At 44.1% G+C, this 25,947-nt stretch overlaps 1 protein-coding gene across 1 annotated transcript in view; it reads left to right on the top strand.

The window, feature by feature from the left end:
* The window catches only part of LOC139381399 (protein TANC2-like), a 197,753-nt gene that overhangs the window by 120,768 nt on the left and 51,038 nt on the right, over positions 1-25,947 (top strand). The window contains exons 6-12 of the mRNA XM_071124899.1: positions 8,894-8,929; positions 16,343-16,630; positions 16,842-16,963; positions 18,042-18,273; positions 20,735-20,904; positions 23,573-23,851; positions 24,023-24,190. Of these exons, the coding sequence (XP_070981000.1) occupies positions 8,894-8,929; positions 16,343-16,630; positions 16,842-16,963; positions 18,042-18,273; positions 20,735-20,904; positions 23,573-23,851; positions 24,023-24,190 (1,295 nt within the window). The remainder of the gene's footprint in view (positions 1-8,893; positions 8,930-16,342; positions 16,631-16,841; positions 16,964-18,041; positions 18,274-20,734; positions 20,905-23,572; positions 23,852-24,022; positions 24,191-25,947) is intronic.

The following is a 25,947-nucleotide window of genomic DNA, read 5'->3' as shown; positions in this document are numbered from 1 at the left end:
AGTAGGAAAACCTGCAAAATCGGCAGTGTATCAAGTACTTGTTCTCCCCACTGTATATAATATAGAGGGTTGTTGTGCTAGTCAGATGGTAACCAGATGCTGAAGCGTCCTCCTGCACTATGGTATAGAGGGTTGTTGTGCTAGTCAGATGGTAACCAGATGCTGAAGTGTCCTCCTGCACTATACTAGAGGGTTGTTGTGCTAGTCAGATGATAACCAGATGCTGAAGTGTCCTCCTGCATTATACTAGAGGGTTGTTGTGCTAGTCAGATGATAACCAGATGCTGAAGTGTCCTCCTGCACTATACTAGAGGGTTGTTGTGCTAGTCAGATGATAACCAGATGCTGAAGGGTCCTCCTGCACTATACTAGAGGGTTGTTGTGCTAGTCAGATGATAACCAGATGCTGAAGTGTCCTCCTGCACTATACTAGAGGGTTGTTGTGCTAGTCAGATGGTAACCAGATGCTGAAGTGTCCTCCTGCACTATGGTATAGAGGGTTGTTGTGCTAGTCAGATGATAACCAGATGCTGAAGTGTCCTCCTGCATTATACTAGAGGGTTGTTGTGCTAGTCAGATGATAACCAGATGGTGAAGTGTCCTCCTGCACTATACTAGAGGGTTGTTGTGCTAGTCAGATGATAACCAGATGCTGAAGTGTCCTCCTGCACTATACTAGAGGGTTGTTGTGCTAGTCAGATGATAACCAGATGCTGAAGCGTCCTCCTGCATTATACTAGAGGGTTGTTGTGCTAGTCAGATGATAACCAGATGCTGAAGTGTCCTCCTGCACTATACTAGAGGGTTGTTGTTCTAGTCAGATGATAACCAGATGCTGAAGTGTCCTCCTGCACTATACTAGAGGGTTGTTGTGCTAGTCAGATGGTAACCAGATGCTGAAGTGTCCTCCTGCACTATACTAGAGGGTTGTTGTGCTAGTCAGATGGTAACCAGATGCTGAAGTGTCCTCCTACACTATACTAGAGGGTTGTTGTGCTAGTCAGATGATAACCAGATGCTGAAGCGTCCTCCTGCATTATACTAGAGGGTTGTTGTGCTAGTCAGATGATGACCAGATGCTGAAAAGTCCTCCTGCACTATACTAGAGGGTTGTTGTGCTAGTCAGATGATGACCAGATGCTGAAGTGTCCTCCTGCATTATACTAGAGGGTTGTTGTGCTAGTCAGATGATAACCAGATGCTGAAGAGTCCTCCTGCACTATACTAGAGGGTTGTTGTGCTAGTCAGATGATGACCAGATGCTGAAGTGTCCTCCTGCATTATACTAGAGGGTTGTTGTGCTAGTCAGATGATGACCAGATGCTGAAGTGTCCTCCTGCATTATACTAGAGGGTTGTTGTGCTAGTCAGATGATAACCAGATGCTGAAGGGTTCTCCTGCATTATACTAGAGGGTTGTTGTGCTAGTCAGATGGTAACCAGATGCTGAAGTGTCCTCCTGCATTATACTAGAGGGTTGTTGTGCTAGTCAGATGATAACCAGATGCTGAAGAGTCCTCCTGCATTATACTAGAGGGTTGTTGTGCTAGTCAGATGATGACCAGATGCTGAAGTGTCCTCCTGCACTATACTAGAGGGTTGTTGTGCTAGTCAGATGGTAACCAGATGCTGAAGTGTCCTCCTGCACTATACTAGAGGGTTGTTGTGCTAGTCAGATGGTAACCAGATGCTGAAGTGTCCTCCTGCACTATACTAGAGGGTTGTTGTGCTAGTCAGATGATAACCAGATGCTGAAGTGTCCTCCTGCACTATACTAGAGGGTTGTTGTGCTAGTCAGATGATAACCAGATGCTGAAGAGTCCTCCTGCATTATATTAGAGGGTTGTTGTGCTAGTCAGATGATGACCAGATGCTGAAGTGTCCTCCTACACTATACTAGAGGGTTGTTGTGCTAGTCAGATGATAACCAGATGCTGAAGTGTCCTCCTACACTATACTAGAGGGTTGTTGTGCTAGTCAGATGGTAACCAGATGCTGAAGTGTCCTCCTGCACTATACTAGAGGGTTGTTGTGCTAGTCAGATGGTAACCAGATGCTGAAGTGTCCTCCTGCATTATACTAGAGGGTTGTTGTGCTAGTCAGATGGTAACCAGATGCTGAAGTGTCCTCCTGCACTATACTAGAGGGTTGTTGTGCTAGTCAGATGGTAACCAGATGCTGAAGTGTCCTCCTGCACTATACTAGAGGGTTGTTGTGCTAGTCAGATGGTAACCAGATGCTGAAGTGTCCTCCTGCATTATACTAGAGGGTTGTTGTGCTAGTCAGATGATGACCAGATGGTTCACTTCTTTAGTTTAATGTTGTTTGATGCTGTCAGGGAAATCAAGGGACTAGCTCACTGATCCCAAATGTCACCCTATTTAGTGCACTATTTTTGGCCAGTGCCCTATATAGGTAATAGTGTCATTTGGGAATCAACTGAGGTAGCTTAGCTAGATGTGTTGATAAACCTGGTGGTACAGGCAGGTTCACTTTCTTAGATTGACACCCACTCATTTTAGACACACACATGCACACAAACACACACTCACACTCACACATAACACTCACACACACTGGCACACAAACTCACACTCATTCAACATTCACACAAGCATGCACACAAACACACACTTACACATAACACTCACACACACACTGGCACTCAAAAACACACTCACTCAACATTCACATACACTAACACACACACACACGTGCATGCAGGCAGACACACACTCACACACGCACACAATGTGGAGTAGAGAGTAGATCCCCTGGTACTTCATATGGAGCAGACTGAAGTACCACTCGTCCTCTCCTCCACTCCCTCCATCCTTTCATCCTCCCCTGCTCTGAGTCATCCTTACCTGGTGAATAATTAAACTGTCTGAGTGAGCCTCTCCTTCTGACTAGCCAGGGGGGAGGAGAGGAAACATAGTGATACATCTCCATCTGACTAGCCAGGGGGGAGGAGAGGAAACAGAGTGATACCTCTCTGTCTGACTAGCCAGGGGGGAGGAGAGGAAACAGAGTGATACCTCTCTGTCTGACTAGCCAGGGGGGAGGAGAGGAAACAGAGTGATACCTCTCCATCTGACTAGCCAGGGGGGAGGAGAGGAAACAGAGTGATACCTCTCCATCTGACTAGCCAGGGGGGAGGAGAGGAAACAGAGTGATACCTCTCTGTCTGACTAGCCAGGGGGGAGGAGAGGAAACAGAGTGATACCTCTCTGTCTGACTAGCCAGGGGGGAGGAGAGGAAACAGAGTGATACCTCTCCATCTGACTAGCCAGGGGGGAGGAGAGGAAACAGAGTGATACCTCTCTGTCTGACTAGCCAGGGGGGAGGAGAGGAAACAGAGTGATACCTCTCTGTCTGACTAGCCAGGGGGGAGGAGAGGAAACATAGTGATACCTCTCTGTCTGACTAGCCAGGGGGGAGGAGAGGAAAAAGAGTGATACCTCTCTGTCTGACTAGCCAGGGGGGAGGAGAGGAAACAGAGTGATACCTCTCTGTCTGACTAGCCAGGGGGGAGGAGAGGAAACAGAGTGATACCTCTCTGTCTGACTAGCCAGGGGGGAGGAGAGGAAACAGAGTGATACCTCTCTCTCTGACTAGCCAGGGGGGAGGAGAGGAAACAGAGTGATACCTCTCTGTCTGACTAGCCAGGGGGGAGGAGAGGAAACAGAGTGATACCTCTCCATCTGACTAGCCAGGGGGGAGGAGAGGAAACAGAGTGATACCTCTCTGTCTGACTAGCCAGGGGGGAGGAGAGGAAACAGAGTGATACCTCTCTGTCTGACTAGCCAGGGGGGAGGAGAGGAAACAGAGTTATACCTCTCTGTCTGACTAGCCAGGGGGGAGGAGAGGAAACAGAGTGATACCTCTCTGTCTGACTAGCCAGGGGGGAGGAGAGGAAACAGAGTGATACCTCTCTGTCTGACTAGCCAGGGGGGAGGAGAGGAAACAGAGTGATACCTCTCTGTCTGACTAGCCAGGGGGGAGGAGAGGAAACAGAGTGATACCTCTCTCTCTGACTAGCCAGGGGGGAGGAGAGGAAACAGAGTGATACCTCTCTGTCTGACTAGTCAGGGGGGAGGAGAGGAAACAGAGTGATACCTCTCTGTCTGACTAGCCAGGGGGGGAGGAGAGGAAACAGAGTGATACCTCTCTGTCTGACTAGCCAGGGGGGAGGAGAGGAAACAGAATGATACCTCTCTGTCTGACTAGCCAGGGGGGAGGAGAGGAAACAGAGTGATACCTCTCCATCTGACTAGCCAGGGGGGAGGAGAGGAAACAGAGTGATACCTCTCTGTCTGACTAGCCAGGGGGGAGGAGAGGAAACAGATGATACCTCTCTGTCTGACTAGCCAGGGGGGAGGAGAGGAAACAGAGTGATACCTCTCTGTCTGACTAGCCAGGGGGGAGGAGAGGAAACAGAGTGATACCTCTCTGTCTGACTAGCCAGGGGGGAGGAGAGGAAACAGAGTGATACCTCTCTGTCTGACTAGCCAGGGGGGAGGAGAGGAAACAGAGTGATACCTCTCTGTCTGACTAGCCAGGGGGGAGGAGAGGAAACAGAGTGATACCTCTCTGTCTGACTAGTCAGGGGGGAGGAGAGGAAACAGAGTGATACCTCTCTGTCTGACTAGCCAGGGGGGAGGAGAGGAAACAGAGTGATACCTCTCTGTCTGACTAGCCAGGGGGGAGGAGTGATATTTAGGCCTACACCTTACAGCCTTGCCTGAACAGGGAATGATAGAGCACAATCTACAGAAGACCCCACAGACACAACCCTAGCCTGGAAACAGTCCCTGCTCCCACCTTACTGCTCACAGCCTTGCAGCCATGTTTCTAGGATTTTATCACCTTACAGCAGACCAACAAAGGCTATATGACTTCACTAATAGGCCAAATGCTTAATGGTCTCTGCCATAGACAACTGCTAGTGCTGAGTAGTATCTTGGTGATTACAGTGGGAGAGGAGAGAGCTGTACTGGTGTAGTATCTTGGTGATTACAGTGGGAGAGAGCTGTACTGGTGTAGTATCTTGGTGATTACAGTGGGAGAGAGCTGTACTGGTGTAGTATCTTGGTGATTACAGTGGGAGAGAGCTGTACTGGTGTAGTATATTGGTGATTACAGTGGGAGTGGAGAGAGCTGTACTGGTGTAGTATATTGGTGATTACAGTGGGAGAGGAGAGAGCTGTACTGGTGTAGTATATTGGTGATTACAGTGGGAGAGGAGAGAGCTGTACTGGTGTAGTATATTGGTGATTACAGTGGGAGAGAGCTGTACTGGTGTAGTATCTTGGTGATTACAGTGGGAGAGGAGAGAGCTGTACTGGTGTAGTATCTTGGTGATTACAGTGGGAGAGGAGAGAGCTGAACTGGTGTAGTATATTGGTGATTACAGTGGGAGAGGAGAGAGCTGTACTGGTGTAGTATATTGGTGATTACAGTGGGAGAGAGCTGTACTGGTGTAGTATCTTGGTGATTACAGTGGGAGAGGAGAGAGCTGTACTGGTGTAGTATCTTGGTGATTACAGTGGGAGAGAGCTGTACTGGTGTAGTATCTTGGTGATTACAGTGGGAGAGAGCTGTACTGGTGTAGTATCTTGGTGATTACAGTGGGAGAGGAGAGAGCTGTACTGGTGTAGTATCTTGGTGATTACAGTGGGAGAGGAGAGAGCTTTACTGGTGTAGTATCTTGGTGATTACAGTGGGAGAGGAGAGAGCTGAACATGTGTAGTATCTTGGTGATTACAGTGGGAGAGGAGAGAGCTGTACTGGTGTAGTATCTTGGTGATTACAGTGGGAGAGGAGAGAGCTGTACTGGTGTAGTATATTGGTGATTACAGTGGGAGAGGAGAGAGCTGAACTGGTGTAGTATCTTGGTGATTACAGTGGGAGAGAGCTGTACTGGTGTAGTATATTGGTGATTACAGTGGGAGAGGAGAGAGCTGTACTGGTGTAGTATATTGGTGATTACAGTGGGAGTGGAGAGAGCTGTACTGGTGTAGTATCTTGGTGATTACAGTGGGAGAGGAGAGAGCTGAACTGGTGTAGTATCTTGGTGATTACAGTGGGAGAGGAGAGAGCTGTACTGGTGTAGTATCTTGGTGATTACAGTGGGAGAGAGCTGTACTGGTGTAGTATATTGGTGATTACAGTGGGAGAGGAGAGAGCTGAACTGGTGTAGTATCTTGGTGATTACAGTGGGAGAGGAGAGAGCTGTACTGGTGTAGTATCTTGGTGATTACAGTGGGACAGAGCTTTACTGGTGTAGTATCTTGGTGATTACAGTGGGAGAGGAGAGAGCTGTACTGGTGTAGTATCTTGGTGATTACAGTGGGAGAGAGCTGTACTGGTGTAGTATCTTGGTGATTACAGTGGGAGAGGAGAGAGCTGAACTGGTGTAGTATCTTGGTGATTACAGTGGGAGAGAGCTGTACTGGTGTAGTATCTTGGTGATTACAGTGGGAGAGGAGAGAGCTTTACTGGTGTAGTATCTTGGTGATTACAGTAGGAGAGGAGAGAGCTGAACTGGTGTAGTATCTTGGTGATTACAGTGGGAGAGGAGAGAGCTGAACTGGTGTAGTATCTTGGTGATTACAGTGGGAGAGAGCTGTACTGGTGTAGTATCTTGTTGATTACAGTGGGAGAGGAGAGAGCTGAACTGGTGTAGTATCTTGGTGATTACAGTGGGAGAGAGCTGTACTGGTGTAGTATCTTGGTGATTACAGTGGGAGAGGAGAGAGCTTGTGCATTTAGTCACTTCTTATTGAGATTAGCATTACTTAATGCCCAGTATTTATTGACATCCTTATGTTAAAGCTATTTGTGTGTGTGTGTGTTTCTCTGTCTTTGTGTGTCTGTGTCTCTATCTCTATCTGTGTCTCTGTGTGTATGTGTCTCTGTCTCTGTGTGATTCTGTCTCTGTGTGTCTCTGTCTATGTGTCTCTTTCTCTGTATATTTCTGTCTCTGTGTGTCTGTCTCTGTGTCTCCGTGTCTCTGTGTATCTGTCTCTGTGTGTCTCTGTCTCTGTGTGTCTCTGTCTCTGTGTCTCTTTCTCTGTATATTTCTGTCTCTGTATGTCTGTGTGTCTCCGTGTCTCTGTGTATCTGTCTCTGTGTGTCTGGCTGTCTGTGTGTCTCCGTGTCTCTGTGTATCTGTCTCTGTCTCTGTGTGTCTCTGTCTCTGTTTATCGGTCTCTGTGTCTCTGTCTCTGTGTGTCTGTCTTTGTGTCTCTGTCTCTGTGTGTCTCTGTCTCTGTGTGTCTGTTTGTTGTCTGTTTTTATTTGAGGTGATTTAGCTCAATTCAATTCTCTCCCTCTCTCCTCTTGCTGCTGTTTCCCGCACACAACAAGCCTCGCCCACTTTCACTCAAGTAGCTCAGTTCCTTCTCCCCGTTAGATTCACTATAAGCTTGCATTGTTCTGTTAGGTCAAATGTAGTCAACAGATTGTTCCAAACAAGAACAATGCTGCTTTCCAATTTGCTTCTTAATATACATTTTTTCGATTTATATGATTCCAATAGTTTACTCAAGTGTTTTTATGTCCACTCAGGGACCAGTTTATTAGGTACCCCCATCTGGTACCGGGTTGGACCCCCTTTGCATCCAGAACAGCCTGAATTCTACAGGGCATTGAAACGTTGCTCAGTTGGTATTAAGGGACTTAACGTGTGCCAGGAAAACATTCCTCACACCATTACATCATTGCCATCAACCTGTACCGTTGACACCAGGCAGGATGGGGCCATGGACTCATTCATGCTGCTTAAACTAAATCCTGACTGCCATCAGCATGACGCAAAAGGACCGGGATTCGTCACATCAGGCAATGTTTTTCCACTCCTCACTTGTCCAGTGTTGGTAATCGCTTGCCCTCTTCTTCTTGTTTTTAGCTGATAGGAGCGGAACCTGGTGTGATTGTCTGCTGCAATAGCCCTTCCGTGACAAGCACCAACGAGTTGTGCGTTCTGAGATGCTGTACTGCACACCACTGTCGTACTGCGCCGTTATTTGTCTGTTTGTGGCCCTGTGATTAGCCTGTTAGCTTGCACGATTCTTGCCATTCTCCTTCTCTCATCAACTAGCTGTTTTTGTCCACAGGACTGCTGCTGACTGGAGGTTTTTTGTTTGTTGCACCATTCTCTGTAACACCTACACACTGCCGTGCATGAAAATCCCAGGAGGCTGTACGTTTCCGAGGTACTAGAACTGGCGCGCCTGGCACCGACTCAAACTCAAGGTCGCTTAGGTCACTCGTTTTGCCCATTCTTAAGTTCAATCTAACAGTAACTGAATTCCTCGATGCCTGTCTGCCTGCTTTATATAGCAAGCCACGACCACATAACTCACTGTCTGTAGGAGCAAACCATTTTCATAAACGGGTTGGTGTACCTAATAAACTGCATTGTTGGAGCTAGGAACACAAGCATTTGGCTACACACGCAATAACATCTGCTCAGTATGTGTATGTGACCAATACAATGTTCCCCGGGCGAAGACGTGGATGTGGATTAAGGCAGCCCTCCCACACCTCTTTGATTCAGAGGGTTAAAAGCAGAGGACACATTTCAGTTGAATACATTCAGTTGACTTTCCCTTTCCCAATTTGATTTGAGTGTATATCACTAGTCAAATTGCAATCGCAACATTTGGTTAAAAAAAACAACGCAATTAGATATCGTGCTGCCCTATTCCAGTTCTTCGTTGGAATTAGAATTTCTGTTATTTCCTGAGTTGATTGAATTTTGTAATTGAACTTTGACCCCAACCCTGCACCACTAGCATACTGCACACGGCTGCCAGATTCCATTCTGTTATGCTCTCCGTTCCCCTGTCTGTTCTCTCATTGCCTCATCTTACTTCTGTTTTTCTCAGCTTCTATTATCAACTATGCCTGGCTATCCCAATCCTGTAAATGTACTTTACTTTGAACTGGTTACATGTCTGGTTACATGTGTACCCTCCTCAGCACTAATAGTGGGTTAGTTACACATGTTAGTGATGTTGTTTCAAATAACAACAGCTAACTGTAAAGTTCATTAGGGCTAGGCGTCCCATCAGCGGAACACCTGTCGACAATTTACATGCATTGTCCGATTTACAATAGGCTTTACAGCGAAAGCATGCCATGCGATTGTTTGAGGACCGCGCACCCTCATCAACATATTTTTCAACCAGCACAGGCTTCATAAAATCACGAATAGCGATTAACTTCTTGCGTCGAGCAATCCCGTATCCGGGAGCGTAATCATAGCCTCAAGCTCATTACCATAACGCAACGTTAACTATTCATGAAAATCGCAAATTAAATTAAATAAATATATTAGCTCACAAGCTTAGCCTTTTGTTAACAACACTGTCATCTCAGATTTTCAAAATATGCTTTTCAACCATAGCTACACAAGCATTTGTGTAAGAGTATTGATAGCTAGCATAGCATTAAGCCTAGCATTCAGCAGGCAACATTTTCACAAAAACAAGAAAAGCATTAAAATAAAATAATTTACCTTTGAAGAACTTCGGATGTTTTCAATGAGGAGACTCTCAGTTAGATAGATTTCCAAAAATATTATTTGTGTAGGAGAAATCGCTCCGTTTTGCTCATCACGTTTGGCTAAGAAAAAAACCCGAAAATTCAGTCATTACAGCGCCAAACTTTTTTCCAAATTAACTCCATAATATCGACAGAAACATGGCAAACGTTGTTTAGAATCAATCCTCAAGGTGTTTTTCACATATCTATTCGATGATAAATCATTTGGGGCAGTTTGGTTTCTCCTCTGAACCAAATGGAAAAATGCACGCAGCTGGAGATTACCCAATCATTTTGACGGAGGACACCAAGCGGGCACCTGGTAAATGTAGTCTCTTATGATCAATCTTCCAATGATATGCCTACAAATACGTCACAATGCTGCAGACACCTTGGGGAAACGACAGAAAGTGTAGGCTCATTCCTGGCGCATTCACAGCCATATAAGGAGACATTGGAACACAGCGCATTCAAAATCTGGGGCACTTCCTGTATGAAATTTCATCTTGGTTTCGCCTGTAGCATTAGTTCTGTGGCACTCACAGACAATATCTTTGCAGTTTTCGAAACGTCAGAGTGTTTTCTTTCCAAAGCTGTCAATTATATGCATAGTCAAGCATCTTTTTGTGACAAAATATCTTGTTTAAAACGGGAACGTTTTTTTATCCAAAAATTAAAAGAGCGCCCCCTATATCGAAGAAGTTAAATAATCACTTACTTTTTGAAAATCTTCCTCTAATTTGCAATCCAAAGGGTCCCAGCTACAACATGCATGGTTGTTTTGTTAGATAAAATCCTTCTTTATATCCCAAAAAGTCTGTTTAGTTTGCGCAATCAATTTGAGTTCAACATACAGACAAAGGAATCCAAAAATCAAACTACGTTTAAGTCAAACTACGTTTCTATGTAATCCTCAGGTACCCTAAAATGTAATTAAACTATAATATTTCATATGGAAAGAAGTATGTTCAATAGAAAAGTAAAATTAGCAAGTGCGCGTTCATTTCATTGCACGCCCACAGACTGATATCCAACTCCGATGTACCAAACTCAAAATTCCTTGTTTTGGAAGAAACAAGCCTGAAACCTTGAACAAAGAATGTTGACATCTAGTGGAAACCATATGTAAGAGCATGGGATCTCAAAAAATAATATAACTTCCACTTGTTTTTTCTTTGGATTGTATCCTACCATATCAATGTTGTCATAGTCTCATACATTATTTTAACATTTCTACAAAATTCAAAGTGTTTTCTATTCAAAGGTACCAATTATATATCTGGGCCTGAGTAACAGGCAGTTTACTTTGGGCATGTCAGTCAGGTGGAAATTCTGAAAAAATGACCCTAGTCCTAAGAAGGAATCTGTCCTGAGAGACACAGAACTAGTATTCATGTTTAGAAGTAGTACTCATGTTTAGAAGTAGTACTCATGTTTAGAAGTAGTACTCATGTTTAGATGTTTTCCTTTCATCTCCAGACATATTTGAGTCCAAACATCAAATAAAATTGTATTTGTCACATACACATGGTTAATAGATGTTAATGCGAGTGTATCGAAATGCTTGTGCTTCTAGTTCCGACTGTGCAGTAATATCTAACAAGTAATCTAACAATTTCACAATAACTACCTTAAACACAAGTGTAAAGGAATTAATTAGAATATGTACATATGGATGAACGATGGCCGAACGGCATAGGCAAGATGGTATAGAGTACAGTATATACAAATGAGATGAGTAATGTAGGGTATGTAAACATTATATGAAGTGACATTGTTTGAAGTGACTAGTGATACATTTATTACATCCAATTTGTTATTATTAAAGTGGCTAGAGATTGGAGTTAGTATGTTGGCAGCAGCCACTCAATGTTAGTGGCCTTAAGATAGAAGCTGTTTTTCAGTCTCTTGGTCCCAGCTTTGATGCACCTGTACTGACCTCGCCTTCTGGATAATAGCGGGGTGAACAGGCAGTGGTTGTTGTCCTTGATGATCTTTTTGGTCTTCCTGTGACATCGGGTGGTGTAGGTGTCCTGGAGGGCAGGTAGTTTGCCCCCGGTGATGCGTTGTGCAGACCTCACTACCCTCTGGAGAGCCTTGCGGTTGTGGGCGGAGCAGTTGCCGTACCAGGCGGTGATACAGCCTGACAGGACGCTCTCGATTGTGCATCTGTAAAAGTTTGTGAGTGTTTTTGGTAACAAGCCAAATTTCTTCAGCCTCCTGAGATTGAAGAGGAGCTGTTGCGCCTTCTTCACCACGATGTCTGTGTGGGTGGACCATTACAGTTTGTCCGTGATGTGAACGCCAATTAACTTAAAACTTTCCACCTTCTCCACTACTGTCCCGTCGATGTGGATAGGGGCGTGCTCCCTCTGCTGTTTCCTGAAGTCCACGATCATCTCCTTAGTTTTGTTGACGTTGAGTGTGAAGTTATTTTCCTGACACCACACTCCGAGGGCCCTCACCTCCTCCCTGTAGGCCGTCTTGTTGTTGTTGGTAATCAAGCCTACCACTGTAGTGTCGTCTGCAAACTCGATGATTGAGTTGTTTTGCGCGAATGCTGCCATCAATCCACGGTATCTGTTTTGGGAAGGTTTTAATAGTTGCCGTGGGTAAAACGTCACCAATGCACTTGCTAATAACCTCGCTCACCGAACCAGCGTATACATCAGTGTTGTTGTTCGACGCTATCCGGAACATATCCCAGTCCACATGATCGAAGCAATCTTGAAGCGTGGAATCAGATTGGTCGGACCAGCGTTGAACAGACCTGAGAACGGGCATTTCCTGTTTTAGTTTCTGTCTATAGGCTGGGAGCAACAAAATGGTGTCGTGGTCAGATTTGACGAAAGGAGGTTGAGGGAGGGCTTTGTATGAGTCGCGGAAGTTAGAGTAACAATTATCCAGAATTTTACCAGCCTGGGTCGCCCATTTGATATGCTGATAACATTTAGGGAGCCTTGTTTTCAGATTAGCTTTGTTAAAATGACTCCCCCATCATTTCCATCCATTCGTTTTTTAATACTACACGTGTTCAGATGAAGAAAGACGTTTATCTAATTACTCCCCCTCGTGAGGAAAATGAATAGAATTTGTGTTAGGACAGGTTTTACGTGTAAATTATAAATACTTCCCTTGAATCCCTTTTCTGACACATGATTACAGCAGTAGGAGGTCGTCCAGGGTTTGGGAATAACAGATTACAAAAAACTAACTGTAATCTGTTACATTACCAGCTAAAATATTGTAATCAGATTACAGATACTTTTGAAAAACTGTGTTGGGAAGTGTGTTGTTTTAACTCTATGTTGCCTTAAACAAACCCCAGGAAGAGTAGCTGCTGACCATAATAATCCCCAGGAAGAGTAACTGCTGACCATAATAAACCCCAGGAACAATAGCTGCTGCCTTGGCATGAACTAATAGGATCCATAACAAACCCCAGGAAGAGTAGCTGCTGCCTAGGGAGGAACTAATAGGATCCATAACAAACCCCAGGAAGAGTAGCTGCTGCCTAGGGAGGAACTAATAGGATCCATAACAAACCCCAGGAAGAGTTGCTGCTGACCATAATAAACCCCCAGGGAAGAATAGCTGCTGCCTAGGGAGGAACTAAATAAATAAATCAAGTTGCAAGTTTATGTTTGTTCCGCCTGAGCGAGTCCGACCACAAGTCAGAGACCACTATGATGAAACACCACATGTGTTGATGGATCGTGGGAAAAGAGCAGGAATAGGCTTTTTTTGGGGCTACAGTCCAAGCTGTCTTCCAAAGATTATCCAAAATGAATAAACGCATGGAGTTAAGGAGGACAGCAGTGGTGTGGACTATGGGTTTTCACTTGGTATTCATATCCTCATATTGCAGTGATGTGAATCACACTGCTGCTCTCTCATTTAGCTATTTGTGCCTTACAGATTGTTGTGGATCTTCACAAATGTTCACAAATGTATATGTATATCTTAACCCAATAATGGTTGAATTGAAGAAGTTTAAGCTGCCTATCAAATTATTGTTTTTGCAACCAGTGGAAAGCCAACAGTGGAAAGCCAGTAGTGGTTCAGTGACTCTTGAAAGATGGTACAATCTCAAACCTTAAATATTTGTCTTAATATTAACAAAATATTAAATATATATTTTGATACCAAAGTATCGACGGAAAAATGAATTCCCAAGTTTATCAAGACATTTTGCGGGTGTTGTGTCTTTGGCATCATTAAACTGAAGATTAATCTTTATTAAAGATCCTCTGTAATTATTATTATGCAATTAAACTGATTAATCATGTAACTGTAATTAACTAGGAAGTCGGGGCACCAAGGAAAATATTCAGATTACATGGTTATAATTTTCCTAATATAACTTTTCAAATATTTTCATATCTGATCAATAGTCTTCTGATTAATGAATTCTTCTTTACCTCACGTTAGTCTCATTCCAAACGTTGTAAATTGTTAGTTATCTGCACAAACCCAGTCTTCACTATGACTCACCCATACATCAATTGTCTTAAATAATGTATTTATTAACTAACTAAACAATCACAGAAGTGCACACACAAACCGGCATCGCGGCTTGGTGTACAAAAGGGAAGTGGGGGTCGACTGAGATAAAACAACACACAGTTTATAATTATAACAATTGAAATGCTAATACTTTGCACATGAATGCTCACTCATTCGGGAACAACTGCAAAATATATATATATATATATTTACGCTGTGTGTCGTCGGGGTCTCTGTTGAAAAGTTTGTTTCTGATGGAGAGTTTGTCTGCCCTCTCTGTCGTGGTTAGAATGGATAGTTCAGAGGGACATTCATTCATGTCGTTATGGATAGATGTTTTGGCGGTTTTCGGTTAAAAGATTCAGCAATCTGGTCTCAAACCTTGGACCTCTCGTTATTGAGGTAAGCTGATTTGCAACCTTTGTCTTCTCGTAATTGAGAGCAACATGGTCTGTTGAGAAATTCTCAAAGTGGGGGTTTTATTCGGGAGAGCAGAAAAAGGTTGTCTCATGACGCCAGGTCCTAACTAGGCTCATGGGCGGTCCTCTGATGTAGTTAAACTCAAAAGGGAATTGGAGTTTCCTTCATTAAACAGTCCAAAATCACATTACACAATTTTACAAACAGTATCATCTTCACTCATTCATCTTATACAACAATCAAATTTGAGGCTAATATATAAACAGCGTTATGGTAAGGTGGCTATGGTCTCCTATGAGTTTCACAAAATTGTACCAAATGGACCAGTTCGTAGCTGGATTCTTCACCAATCTTTTATACCTTCTCCAGAACATAAATGTTGTTTGGACCTCAAGTTCTGTGAGGTGGAAGAAATTCCTTTGTTCTCTCTATGAAACTTTACTCTCTCTATATACTGTGGCCATGAGGAGATAATCTCCTCCAGGAATTTACGACTTCTCTCTGACCACAGCAGCCTGGTTGTAGGAGACAGGGGATGGGGATGGGGCTTGCTGTACCCAAAGAGGGCAACTTCATGACACAGGAGAATGTAAGGCTATCTGTCCACCAATTGAACCTCAAAAGAAGTTGGGTGATGCAACAGGACAATGACCCAAAACACAGAAGTAAATCAACAACAGCATGGCTTCAAGAGAAGAAAATACACCTTTGGGAGTGTCCTGACCTCATCCCGATTGAGATGCGGTGGCATGACCTCAAGACAGCAGTTCACACCAGACATCCCAAGAACCAGACATAAACTGAAACAGTTTTGTAAAGAGGAATGGTCCAAAATTCCTCCTGACCGTTGTGCATGTCTGATTCGCAACTACAGAAAACATTTGGTTGAGGTTATTGCTGCCAAAGGAGGGTCAACTAGTTATTAAATCCAAGGGTTTACATACTTTTTCAACCCTATACTGTGAATGTTTATACAGTGTGTTCAATAAAGTCATGAAAACGTATAATTGTTTGTGTGTTATTAGTTTAAGCAGACTGTGTTTGTCTATTGTTGTGACTCAGATGAAGATCAGATCAAATTATATGACAAATTTATGCAGAAATCCAGGTAATTCCAAAGGGGTTCACATACTTTTTCTTGCCACTGTAGCTAGCTCCCTATAGTTCCACATTTTTCCATATAGCTCCACCCATTGACTTATTCCACATTTTGTTGTGTTACAGCCTGAATTCAAAATGGATTAATAAAAAACATTTCACCCCAGCTACACACAATACCCCGTAATGACAGTGAAACTGCAAATGTCTTAGGGGGAAAGTAATCAGATTACGTAATTTGGGTAATCCAAAAGTTACGTTACTGATTACAATTTTGGACAGGTAACTAGTAACTGTAACAGATTACATTTAGAAAGTAGTTTACCGGGCCTCCCGAGTGGCGCAGTGGTCCAAGGCACTGCATCGCAGTGATAGAGGTCTCACTACAGACCCTGGTTCGATCCCGGGCTGTATCACAAACGGCCGTGAGCGGGAGTCCCATAGGGTGCTGCACAATTGGCCCAGCGTCGTGCGGGTTAGGGGAGGGTTTGGCTACATGGCTCATCGTGCTCTAGCGACTCCTTGTGGCGGGCCAGGGGCCTGCAGTCTGACCTCAGTCGGCAGGTGAACAGTGTTTCCTCAGACACAATGGAGCGGCTGGCTTCCTGGTTAAGCGTGTGGGTTGAGGAGACAAGATCAAAATAAAGTAACCTACCTAACCCTGAGGCAGTCCCATGACCTACTCACCATAGGTCATGCACACCCATATATCTCAATGTAATGGTAGCAACCGTTTTAACTGTCATCCTCCCGCTCTCCCCCTCCAGTGCGGTTCGCCCCGTACCGGCCACCTGTCATCTCCCTGAAGCCCCTCCTCTTCGAGGTGCCCAGCATCACCATGGACTCCATCTTCACCGGCCGTGACTGGCTGTTCCAGGAGGTCGACGCCCATCTCAACAGTGGCAAAAACAGCACCAACCGCGGTGTGGTTGTCGTGGGCAACATCGGCTACGGCAAGACGGCCATCATCTCTCGTCTGGTGGCGCTGAGCTGCCACGGAACACGCATGAGACAGATGGCCTCTGACTCTGACTCTCCGCAGGCCTCACCCAAACGTAGGCTCAGATACTATTCTAATAGTGTTGTTAAAATGATCACACCCATCTTTCAATTAAGTTTCTTAAAAATATTTCTGTTCTCCAAAACAGAGGCGGCATATCCGCTTTGTTAATGTTTGAAACGCAGATATCCCCTTTAAGGTAACACAATAATGGTTTGACAACCATGCCATTGGTAAAACCCTCTTCCTTCTATGCGTTTCCTCAGATGGAGAGCTCCCCCTTACCCAGCCGTCCCACAGCACAGGTACCCTGGGAGGGGGCAGCTGTCCCGGGACCCCCGAGATGAGACCACGCCAGGAGGAGACCATGAGGAGACTGGCATCTCAGGTAAAAAAATATATATAAAACCTCCAAAAAAGATTATACCCTCATTGTCTAGCTAGCATACCACTTAAAATGCATGTCCAACTTCATATTAAATGGCACGCTAGTGTGAATATTGGAACAGTTTCAAGTTTCACATTTGAGACATCAGTAAGCAAGGCTCTTTAGATTACAGATGTCCATTTTGGCCTATAAACATTCTTACAACCTTTTCTCTGGAGTAAACTTGTTAACATTTATGAACATGTCTAGACTGTTAAATAAGGTATGACTGATGTATGAGGCGGTGCTTAGTGGCTTCCCTAAATCCCCACAACACTCACATCATCACACTATAGCCCCAGTCTCCCCTTCCCTAAACCCTAAACAGGGGTGACAGATGCCATTTGTAGCCCCACATCAAGCCCTGCCTCCAGCCCCGCCTCCGCCTCCAGCCCCACCTCCAACCCCATCTCCAGCCCACACCCAGCCCCATCCCCCCCAGCCCCATCCCCATCCCTATCCCCAGTCCCATCCTCATCCCTCTCCCTAGCCCCATCCCTTTCCCCAGACCCATCCCTCTCCCCAGACCCATCCCTCTCCCCAGCCCCATCCCTCTCCCCAGCCCCATTCCCAACCCTCCCAACCCCAGACCCATTCCCACCCCTCCCATCCCCAGCCCATCCCTCACCCTAGCCCCATACCCAGCACCATTCCCAACCCTCGCCCCAACCCCCTCCCCAGCCACACCAATTACCAGCCCCATCACACAACCCTCTCCCCAGCAACATGCCCAGCACCATTCCCAGCCCCATCACACATCCCTCTTCCCAGCACCATTCCCAGCCCCATCACACATCCCTCTTCCCAGCACCATGCCCAGCACCATTCCCAGCCCCATCACACATCCTTCTCCCCAGCATTCACAGCCCCATTCCCAGCTCCATCACACATCCCTCCCCCAGCACCATCCCCAGCACCATGCCCAGCAATATTCCCAGCCCCATCACACATCTCTCTCTCTCAACCCAATATTGTATTTTCCATCCCATTTTACTGACCTGACCTGACTATCACGTATCCCCCTCTCTATCGCCCCCAGGTGGTGGCGTACCACTACTGCCAGGCGGACAACGCCTACACGTGCCTGGTGCCGGAGTTTGTCCACAACGTGGCAGCGTTGCTGTGTCGCTCGCCACAGCTCATCGCCTACAGAGAGCTGCTGCTCAGGGAGCCACAGCTACAGAGTATTCTCAGTCTGCGCTCCTGTGTTAAGGATCCCCTGGCCTCCTTCAGAAGAGGAGTCCTAGAACCCCTGGATGTCCTCTACAAAGGTGATACAGTTCTCTGCTGCTATTATCTGCTGCTATTATACACCCTTAGATAACTATCATAGATAACTCTACTAGGAGTTCTAGGATCCCTGGATGCTCTCTACAGAGGTGAGTTCTGGTCTACATCGCAAATGGCACCCTATTAGCTATATATTGCACTCTTTTGGACCAGAACCCTATAGATCCTGGTTACAAGTAGTTCCCTTTAGGCCCTGGTTAAACGTAGTGCCCTATATAGGGAATCTCTGGTCTATATAAGAAATAGGTTGCCATTTGGGACACATACCTAGAACCCATGAATGCCCTCTAAAAAGGTGATACAACTATCTCTACTCCTCGTGACTCAGTTTCTGCTCACATTGATTATACTATGAATATGATCCTCAAAACATACACAACATGACCAAAAGTATGTGCTCGTCAAACATCTCATTCCAAAATCATGGGCATTAATGTTTGCTGCTATAGGATTACCCAAACCTTTGTTGCTATAACAGCCTCTACTCTTCTGGGAAGGCTTTCCACTAGATGTTGTCGGCTTCCTATTTTGCAACAAAACTTCCTTCACTAATGCGGTCAAACTTACCCTCGTAGACTGACTATCCTACCGATCCTTGACTTCGGCAATGTCATTTACAAAATAGCCTCCAACACTCTACTCAGCAAACTGGTTGTGGTCTATCACAGTGCCATCCATTTTGTCACCAAAGCCACATATACTACCCACCACTGCCACTTGTATGCTCTCGTTGGCTGGCCCTCGCTTCATATTCGTCGCCAAACCCACTGGCTCCAGGTCATCTATAAGTCTTTGCTAGGTAAAGCCCCGCCTTATCTCAGTTCACTGGTCACCATAGCATGTGCTCCAGCAGGTATATTTCACTGGTCATCCCCAAAGCCAAAACTTCCTTTGGCTGCCTTTCCTTCCAGTTTTCTGCTGCCAATGACTGGAACGAATTGCAAAAATCTCTGAAGCTGGAGTCTTGTATGTCCCTCTCTAACTTAAAGCATCAGCTGTCTGAGCAGCTCACTGATCACTGTACCTGTACACAGCCAATCTGTAAATAGCACACAACTACCTCATCCCCATATTATTACTTACACTCTTGCTCTTTTGAACCCCAGTATATTTACTTGCATCTGCACATCTATCACTCCAGTATTAATGCTAAATTGTAATTATTTTCGCCTCTAGGGTCTATTTATTTCCTTCCTCCCTACTCTTCTACATTTGCACACAGTGTACATAGATTTGTCTATTTTTCTTTTCTTTTGTGTTATTGACTGTACGTTTGTTAATGTGTAACTCTGTGTTGTTTTTGTTGCACTGCTTTGCTTTCTCTTGGCCAGGTCGCAGTTGTAAATGAGAACTTGTTCTTAACTGGCCTACCTGGTTAAATAAAGATGAAAAAAATTCTGCAGGGACTTGCTTCCATTCAGCCACAAGAACATTAGTGAGGTCGGGCACTGATGTTGTTCGATTAGGCCTGGCTCACAGTCGGTCCAATTCATCCCAAAGTTGTTCGATGGGGTTGAGGTCAGGGCTTTGTGCAGGCCAGTCAAGTTCTTCCACATGATCTCGACAAACCATTCCTGTATCGACCACACTTTGTGCGCAGGGGCATTGTCATGCTGAAACAGGAAACGGCCTTCCCCAAACTGTTGACACAATTTGGAAGCATAAAATTGTCTACAATGTCATTGTATGCTGTAGCGTTAAGATTTGCCTCCACTGGAACTTTGGGGCCTAGCCTGAACTATGAAAAACATCCCCAAACCATTATTCCTCCTTCACCAAACTTTACAGTTGGCACTATGCATTGAGCCAGGTACTGTAGCGATCTCCTGGCATCCGCCAAACCCTGATTTGTCCACTGGACTGCCTGATGGTGATGTGTGATTCATCATTCCAAAGAACGCATTTCTACTGCTCCAGAGTCCAATGGCGGCAAGCATTACACCACTCCAGCCGGCGCTTGGTATTGCACATGGTGATCTTGGTGTGTGTTGCTGCTTGGCCATGGAAACCCCTTGAAGCTCCTGACAAACAGTTATTGTGCTGACGTTGCTTCCAGAGCCAGTTTGGTAGTAAGTGTTGCAACCGAGGACAGACAATTTTTTACGTGCTATGCACTTCAGCACTCAGCGGTCCCATTCTGTGAGCTTGTGTGGCCTACCACTTGTTACTCCTAGATATTTCCACTTCACAATAACAGCACATACAGTTGACCGGGGTAGCTCTAGCAGGGCATAAATTTGACGAACTGGCTTGTTGAAAAGGTGGCATCCTATGACGGTGCCACATTGAAAGTCACTAATTTGAAGTGCTGTCCACATACTTTTGTATATATAGTGTATGTTTTCTTGATTTTAGCAATAAAGGTCTGAGTACATTAGGCAGAACATTTGCAGTCAGATTTTTTTGGTCAATATTGACTATTTCCTCTGTGTGTTTTTCCAGAGAGGAAGATCGCCTCTGAAGAAGACCTGGTCATCCTGATAGATGGACTAAATGAAGCAGAGTTCCACAAGCCTGACTACGGAGACACCATCGTCTCCTTCCTCAGCAAAACCATCAGCTTGTTTCCCCACTGGCTCAAACTGGTGGTCACGGTCAGGACCACATTGCAGGTAGACTCATTAGAGACAGTCCTCTACCTTTCTCATTTAAAAAACAACCATTAACACTAGCTACGTTTCCATCCAATTGGCGGAAGGTTTTCATGCGAATATTCTAGAATCCGCATTAAGAAAATATGCACATTTTCCTACCAGTGGTGTGTTTCCACTTAATTCACTTGTTGATGATAAAAATCAGTGTGTGATGACTTAGTGACACAAAATGTACTTCTTCGCTTAAGTTTTCATGTAGTGAATAAAAATCTATAAGGTAATTCTGTTACAAAAAACTGTTGGGTTAACTAACAAATGTGCCTGCTCTGGTCTTGGCACATGTGCTCTAGCCAACAGCTCACAGATACGGTGTGGGTAGGCTATCTAATCTACATGATGAGAATATTATGGATAAAATCAAGGCTATTTGAATTTCTCCATATCAGCCAAGCATTGATCATCATGTCACCAGAAAAAGACCCTCAATATTTATTGGAAAGGAGCATCAAGCTCATCACCTTGCACTTTCACCAACCTGTGAAGTTCATAACTTCTTTCATATTTAGCCTAATAAACTGCATGCTTTCCTGAGTCAATGTGGGAGGACCACACAACATATCATCGAGTGACTCCAACGTTTACTTTGATATGATATATATTATTTACAGTTGAAGTCGGAAGTTTACAAACACTTTAGCCAAATACATTTAAACTCAGTTTTTCACAATTCCTGACATTTAATCCTAGAAAAATGCCCTGTTTTAGGTCAGATAGGATCACCACTTCATTTTAAGAATGTGAAATGTCAGATTGATAGTAGAGAGAAGGATTTATTTCAGCTTTTATTTCTTTCATCACATTCCCAGTGGGTCAGAAGTTTACATACACTCAATTAGTATTTGGTAGTATTGCATTTAAATTGTTTGACTTGACTTGGGTCAAATGTTTTGGGTAGCCTTCCACAAGCTTCCCACAATAGGTTGGGTGAATTTTGGCCCATTCCTCCTGACAGAGCTGGTGTAACTGAGTCAAGTTTGTAGGCCTCCTTGCTCTCACACGCTTTTTCAGTTCTGCCCACACATTTTCTATAGGATTGAGGTCAGGGCTTTGCGATGGCCACTGCAATACCTTGCCTTTGTTGTCCTTAAGCCATTTTGCCACAACTTTGGAAGGATGTGACCAAGCTTTAACTTCCTGACTGATGTCTTGAGATGTTGCTTTAATATATCCACATAATTTTCCTCCCTCATGTAGTCATCTATTTTGTGAAGTGCACCAGTCCCTCCTGCAGCAAGCACCCCCACAACACGATGCTGCCACCCCCATGCTTCACGGTTGGGATGGTGTTCTTTGGCTTGCAAAGACTCCCCCTTTTTCCTCAAAACATAACGATGGTCATTATGGCCAAACAGTTCTATTTTTGTCTCATCAGACCAGAGGACATTTCTCCAAAAGTACGATCGTTGTCCCCATGTGCAGTTAAAAACCGTAGTCTGGCTTTTTTATGGCTGTTTTTGAGCAGTGGCTTCTTCCTTGCTGAGCGGCATTTCAGGTTATGTCGATATAGGACTCGTTTTACTGTGGATATAGATACTTTTGTACCTGTTTCCTCCAGCGTCTTCACAAGGTCCTTTGCTGTTGTTCTGGGATTGATTTGCACTTTTCGCACCAAAGTACATTCATCTCTAAGAGACAGAACGAGTCTCCTTCCATCTGTATGACGGATGCGTGGTTCCATGGTGTTTATACTTGCGTACTATTGTTTGTACAGATGAACATGGTACCTTCAGGCATTTGGACATTTCTCCCAAAGATGAACTTGTGGAGGTCTTGACTAATTTCTTCTGATTTTCCCATGATGCCAAGCAAAGATGCACTGAGTTTAAAGGTAGGCCTTGAAATACATCCACAGGTACACCTACAATTGACTCAAATGATGTCAATTAGCCTATCAGAAACTTCTAAACCCATGACATCATTTTCTGGAACGTTCCAAGCTCTTTAAAGGCACAGTCAACTTAATGTATGTAAACTTCTGACCCACTGGAATTTTGACACAGTGAATTATAGGTGAAATAATTTGTCTGTAAACAATTGTTACAAAAATAAACTTGTGTCATGCACAAAGTAGATGTCTTAACCGACTTGCCAAAACTATAGTTTGTTAATTAACAAGAAATTTGTGGAGTGGTTGAAAAACGAGTTTTAATGACTCCGACCTAAGTGTATGTAAACTTCAGAATTCAACTGTAAATATTTGCGCATAAAGGCGTTTCCACTGCAATTTTACCGACACAAAAAGATCACACCATGACGAATGAACAAATTATCTGTCAGCATTTATAAAATTGTACCGAAACTTCCTGTTTCCATCAGAGCTGTCGTAAAAATGTTTTATAGGGTGTGACTTTATTTGCATTAAAAACTGGATGGAAACATGGTTACTGTTGTCCAAAAAGGTACCATTTTCTTTTGATAGAGATTGTCAATAGATTGACATCAGTGGAAGATCCTCGATGGCTTCTATATCTTGTTCTACCTCTTTTTCCCTCCCAACTATTTTTCTTCTTTAACCCACCTTCATTCTCCTCTCTCCCATCTCATTTCTCCATTTATCCCTTCTTCCCGCATTCCTTTTCCATTCATCTTCCTCCTCCTTCTCCCCTCCCTTACTTCCCTCCTATAGGAGATCACCAAGCTTCTCCCATTCCACCATATCTCTGTGGATGGTCTGGAGGAGAATGATGCAATAGACCAGGACTTACAAGGTTACATCCTGCACCGCATCCACAGCAGTCCTGAGATACAGAACAACATCTCTCTCAACGGCAAGATGGACAACACCACCTTCGGCAAACTCTCAGCCCACCTCAAGGCCCTCAGCCAGGGCTCCTATCTGTACCTAAAACTCACCTTTGACCTTATAGAGAAGGGGTACCTGGTCCTCAAGAGCTCCAGCTACAAGGTCAGCCTGCCATTTACACTACGTTGAATTGCCTAAGTCTTGTTCATTTTAGTCCTAATTTTAATTATATGTGCCATTTTGTTGCACTCCCTATCTAAGAAATGTGTAGAATAATGACCGATTGATTGACTGACTGACTGATCAATTAACCGATTGATTCATTGATCCCAGGTGGTGCCTGTCAATCTGGTTGAGGTATACCTGTTGCAGTGCAACATGCGTTTCCCTACCCAGTCGTCCTTCGAACGGGCCCTCCCCCTACTCAACGTGGCCGTGGCAACCCTCCACCCCCTCACTGACGAACAGATCTACCAGGCTATCAATGCCGGCTCCCTGCAGGCAAATACACGTATTACTCAGACAGGAAACTGTTAGCATTTCCCACAGGAAAACATGTCCCACTTTTATTGATTTATTTTATTGAAACTTTATTTAACTAGACAAGTCAGTTAAGGACAAATTCTCATTTACAATGACTGCCTCCTGCGGGAACGTGGGCTGGGATTAAAAATACACAATAACTGAAATAACAATATAGAACAAAACACACATCACAACACTTACAGTGTGCTCCAAAATGACTGGCACCCCTGGCAATGCACAAACAATACTTAAAAAAATATAAACATTATAATTATAGAGATAAACTCAAAATACCAACATGTGAGAAATATTGTACTTTATTAATGTTTCAATGGAGAAAAAATAATAATAAAAAAATAAATAAAAATAAAATAATAATAATAAAAATAATACAAAAATACAAAATAAATGTGACCAAAATCAATGTTTGATAATTATTGGCACTCCTCATTTAGTACTTAGTGCCCACACCTCTGGCAAGGATAACAGCATGGAGTCTTATCATGTAATGTTTGACAAGGTTAAGGAACACATTTGGAGGGATTTTGGACCATTCCTCTATGCAGATCCTTTCAAGATCCTTCACATTCTTGGGTTTGCGCTTATCAACTGCCCTCTTCCACTCAGCCCACAGGTTTTCGATTGGATTGAGGTCCGGCGACTGAGATGGCCATGGCATAACATTGTTTTTGTAGTCACAGAACCATTTCTGTGTGGATCTTGAGGTATGTTTTGGTCTTGTTGAAAAGTCCACCTACAGTCAAGTCCCAACTTTCTGGCACAGGCAACCAGATTGTCAGCCAAAATTGCCTGATACTTGGTCGAATTTATTATGCCATCAATCTTAACCAGTGCCCCTGGACCTCTGGAATTAAAACAGCCCCAAAACATCACCGACCCCCCCTCCATATTTCACAGTGGGTATGAGGTGCCTCTCCTTGTATGCAGCTCTGTTTCAACGCCAAAGTTGCCGATTCTGTATCTGACCAAAACTTTACATTTTGCTCTCATCTGACCAGAGCACCTTCTTCCAGTCAGAATTTAAATGATGTTTGGCAAACTCCAAGAGCTTTGTGTCTGTGTCTTGGGGTCTGAAAGGGCTTTCTTCTGGCAACCCTTCCAAAGAGCCTGTGGTTGTGGAGGTGGCTTCTGATGGTGCTTTTTTAAACCTGGTGACCCCAAGACGCCACCAAGGAGTGCAATTCTTTCACAGTGATTCTTGTGGATTTTGTTGCTTCTCACCATTTTCCTCCCTATCCTGGGGGGCAAAATGCATTTGCGTCCTCTACCCGTGAGGTTTTCAACTGTTCCATATCTTTTGAACTTTTTTGTAATTGCTCTGGTAGCCACTACCAGATTAAAAAAAAAATATTTAACCTTTATTTAACTAGGTATTTATTTAACTAACCTTTATTATGAAGGTCTACGACCATCTGTCTCTTTTGAACTGCCAGTTCTTTTGTTTTCTTCATGGTGTTGGATGACAAAGGGATATTGTATGCGTGTTACCTCATTTTTATACCCTAGTGAAACAGGAAGTGATGTAATGGCCAAATTTAGTTCCTTGAGACTTTAAGACTTAGAGTAACTTAAATAAGTGGAATTTAATTATTGTTTTAATTTTGGTAGATGTTATGTACAATAAACTTTAAGGGTGCCATTAATTGTGAAACCTTGATTTGGAGGACATTCATTTTTAATTAAATCAATAAATGGTTTTGGTGGATTCCACT

This window comes from Oncorhynchus clarkii, chromosome 23 (assembly GCF_045791955.1).
Source record: "Oncorhynchus clarkii lewisi isolate Uvic-CL-2024 chromosome 23, UVic_Ocla_1.0, whole genome shotgun sequence".
Lineage (NCBI taxonomy): Eukaryota > Metazoa > Chordata > Actinopteri > Salmoniformes > Salmonidae > Oncorhynchus > Oncorhynchus clarkii.
This window is presented reverse-complemented; position numbering and strand designations above follow the sequence as displayed.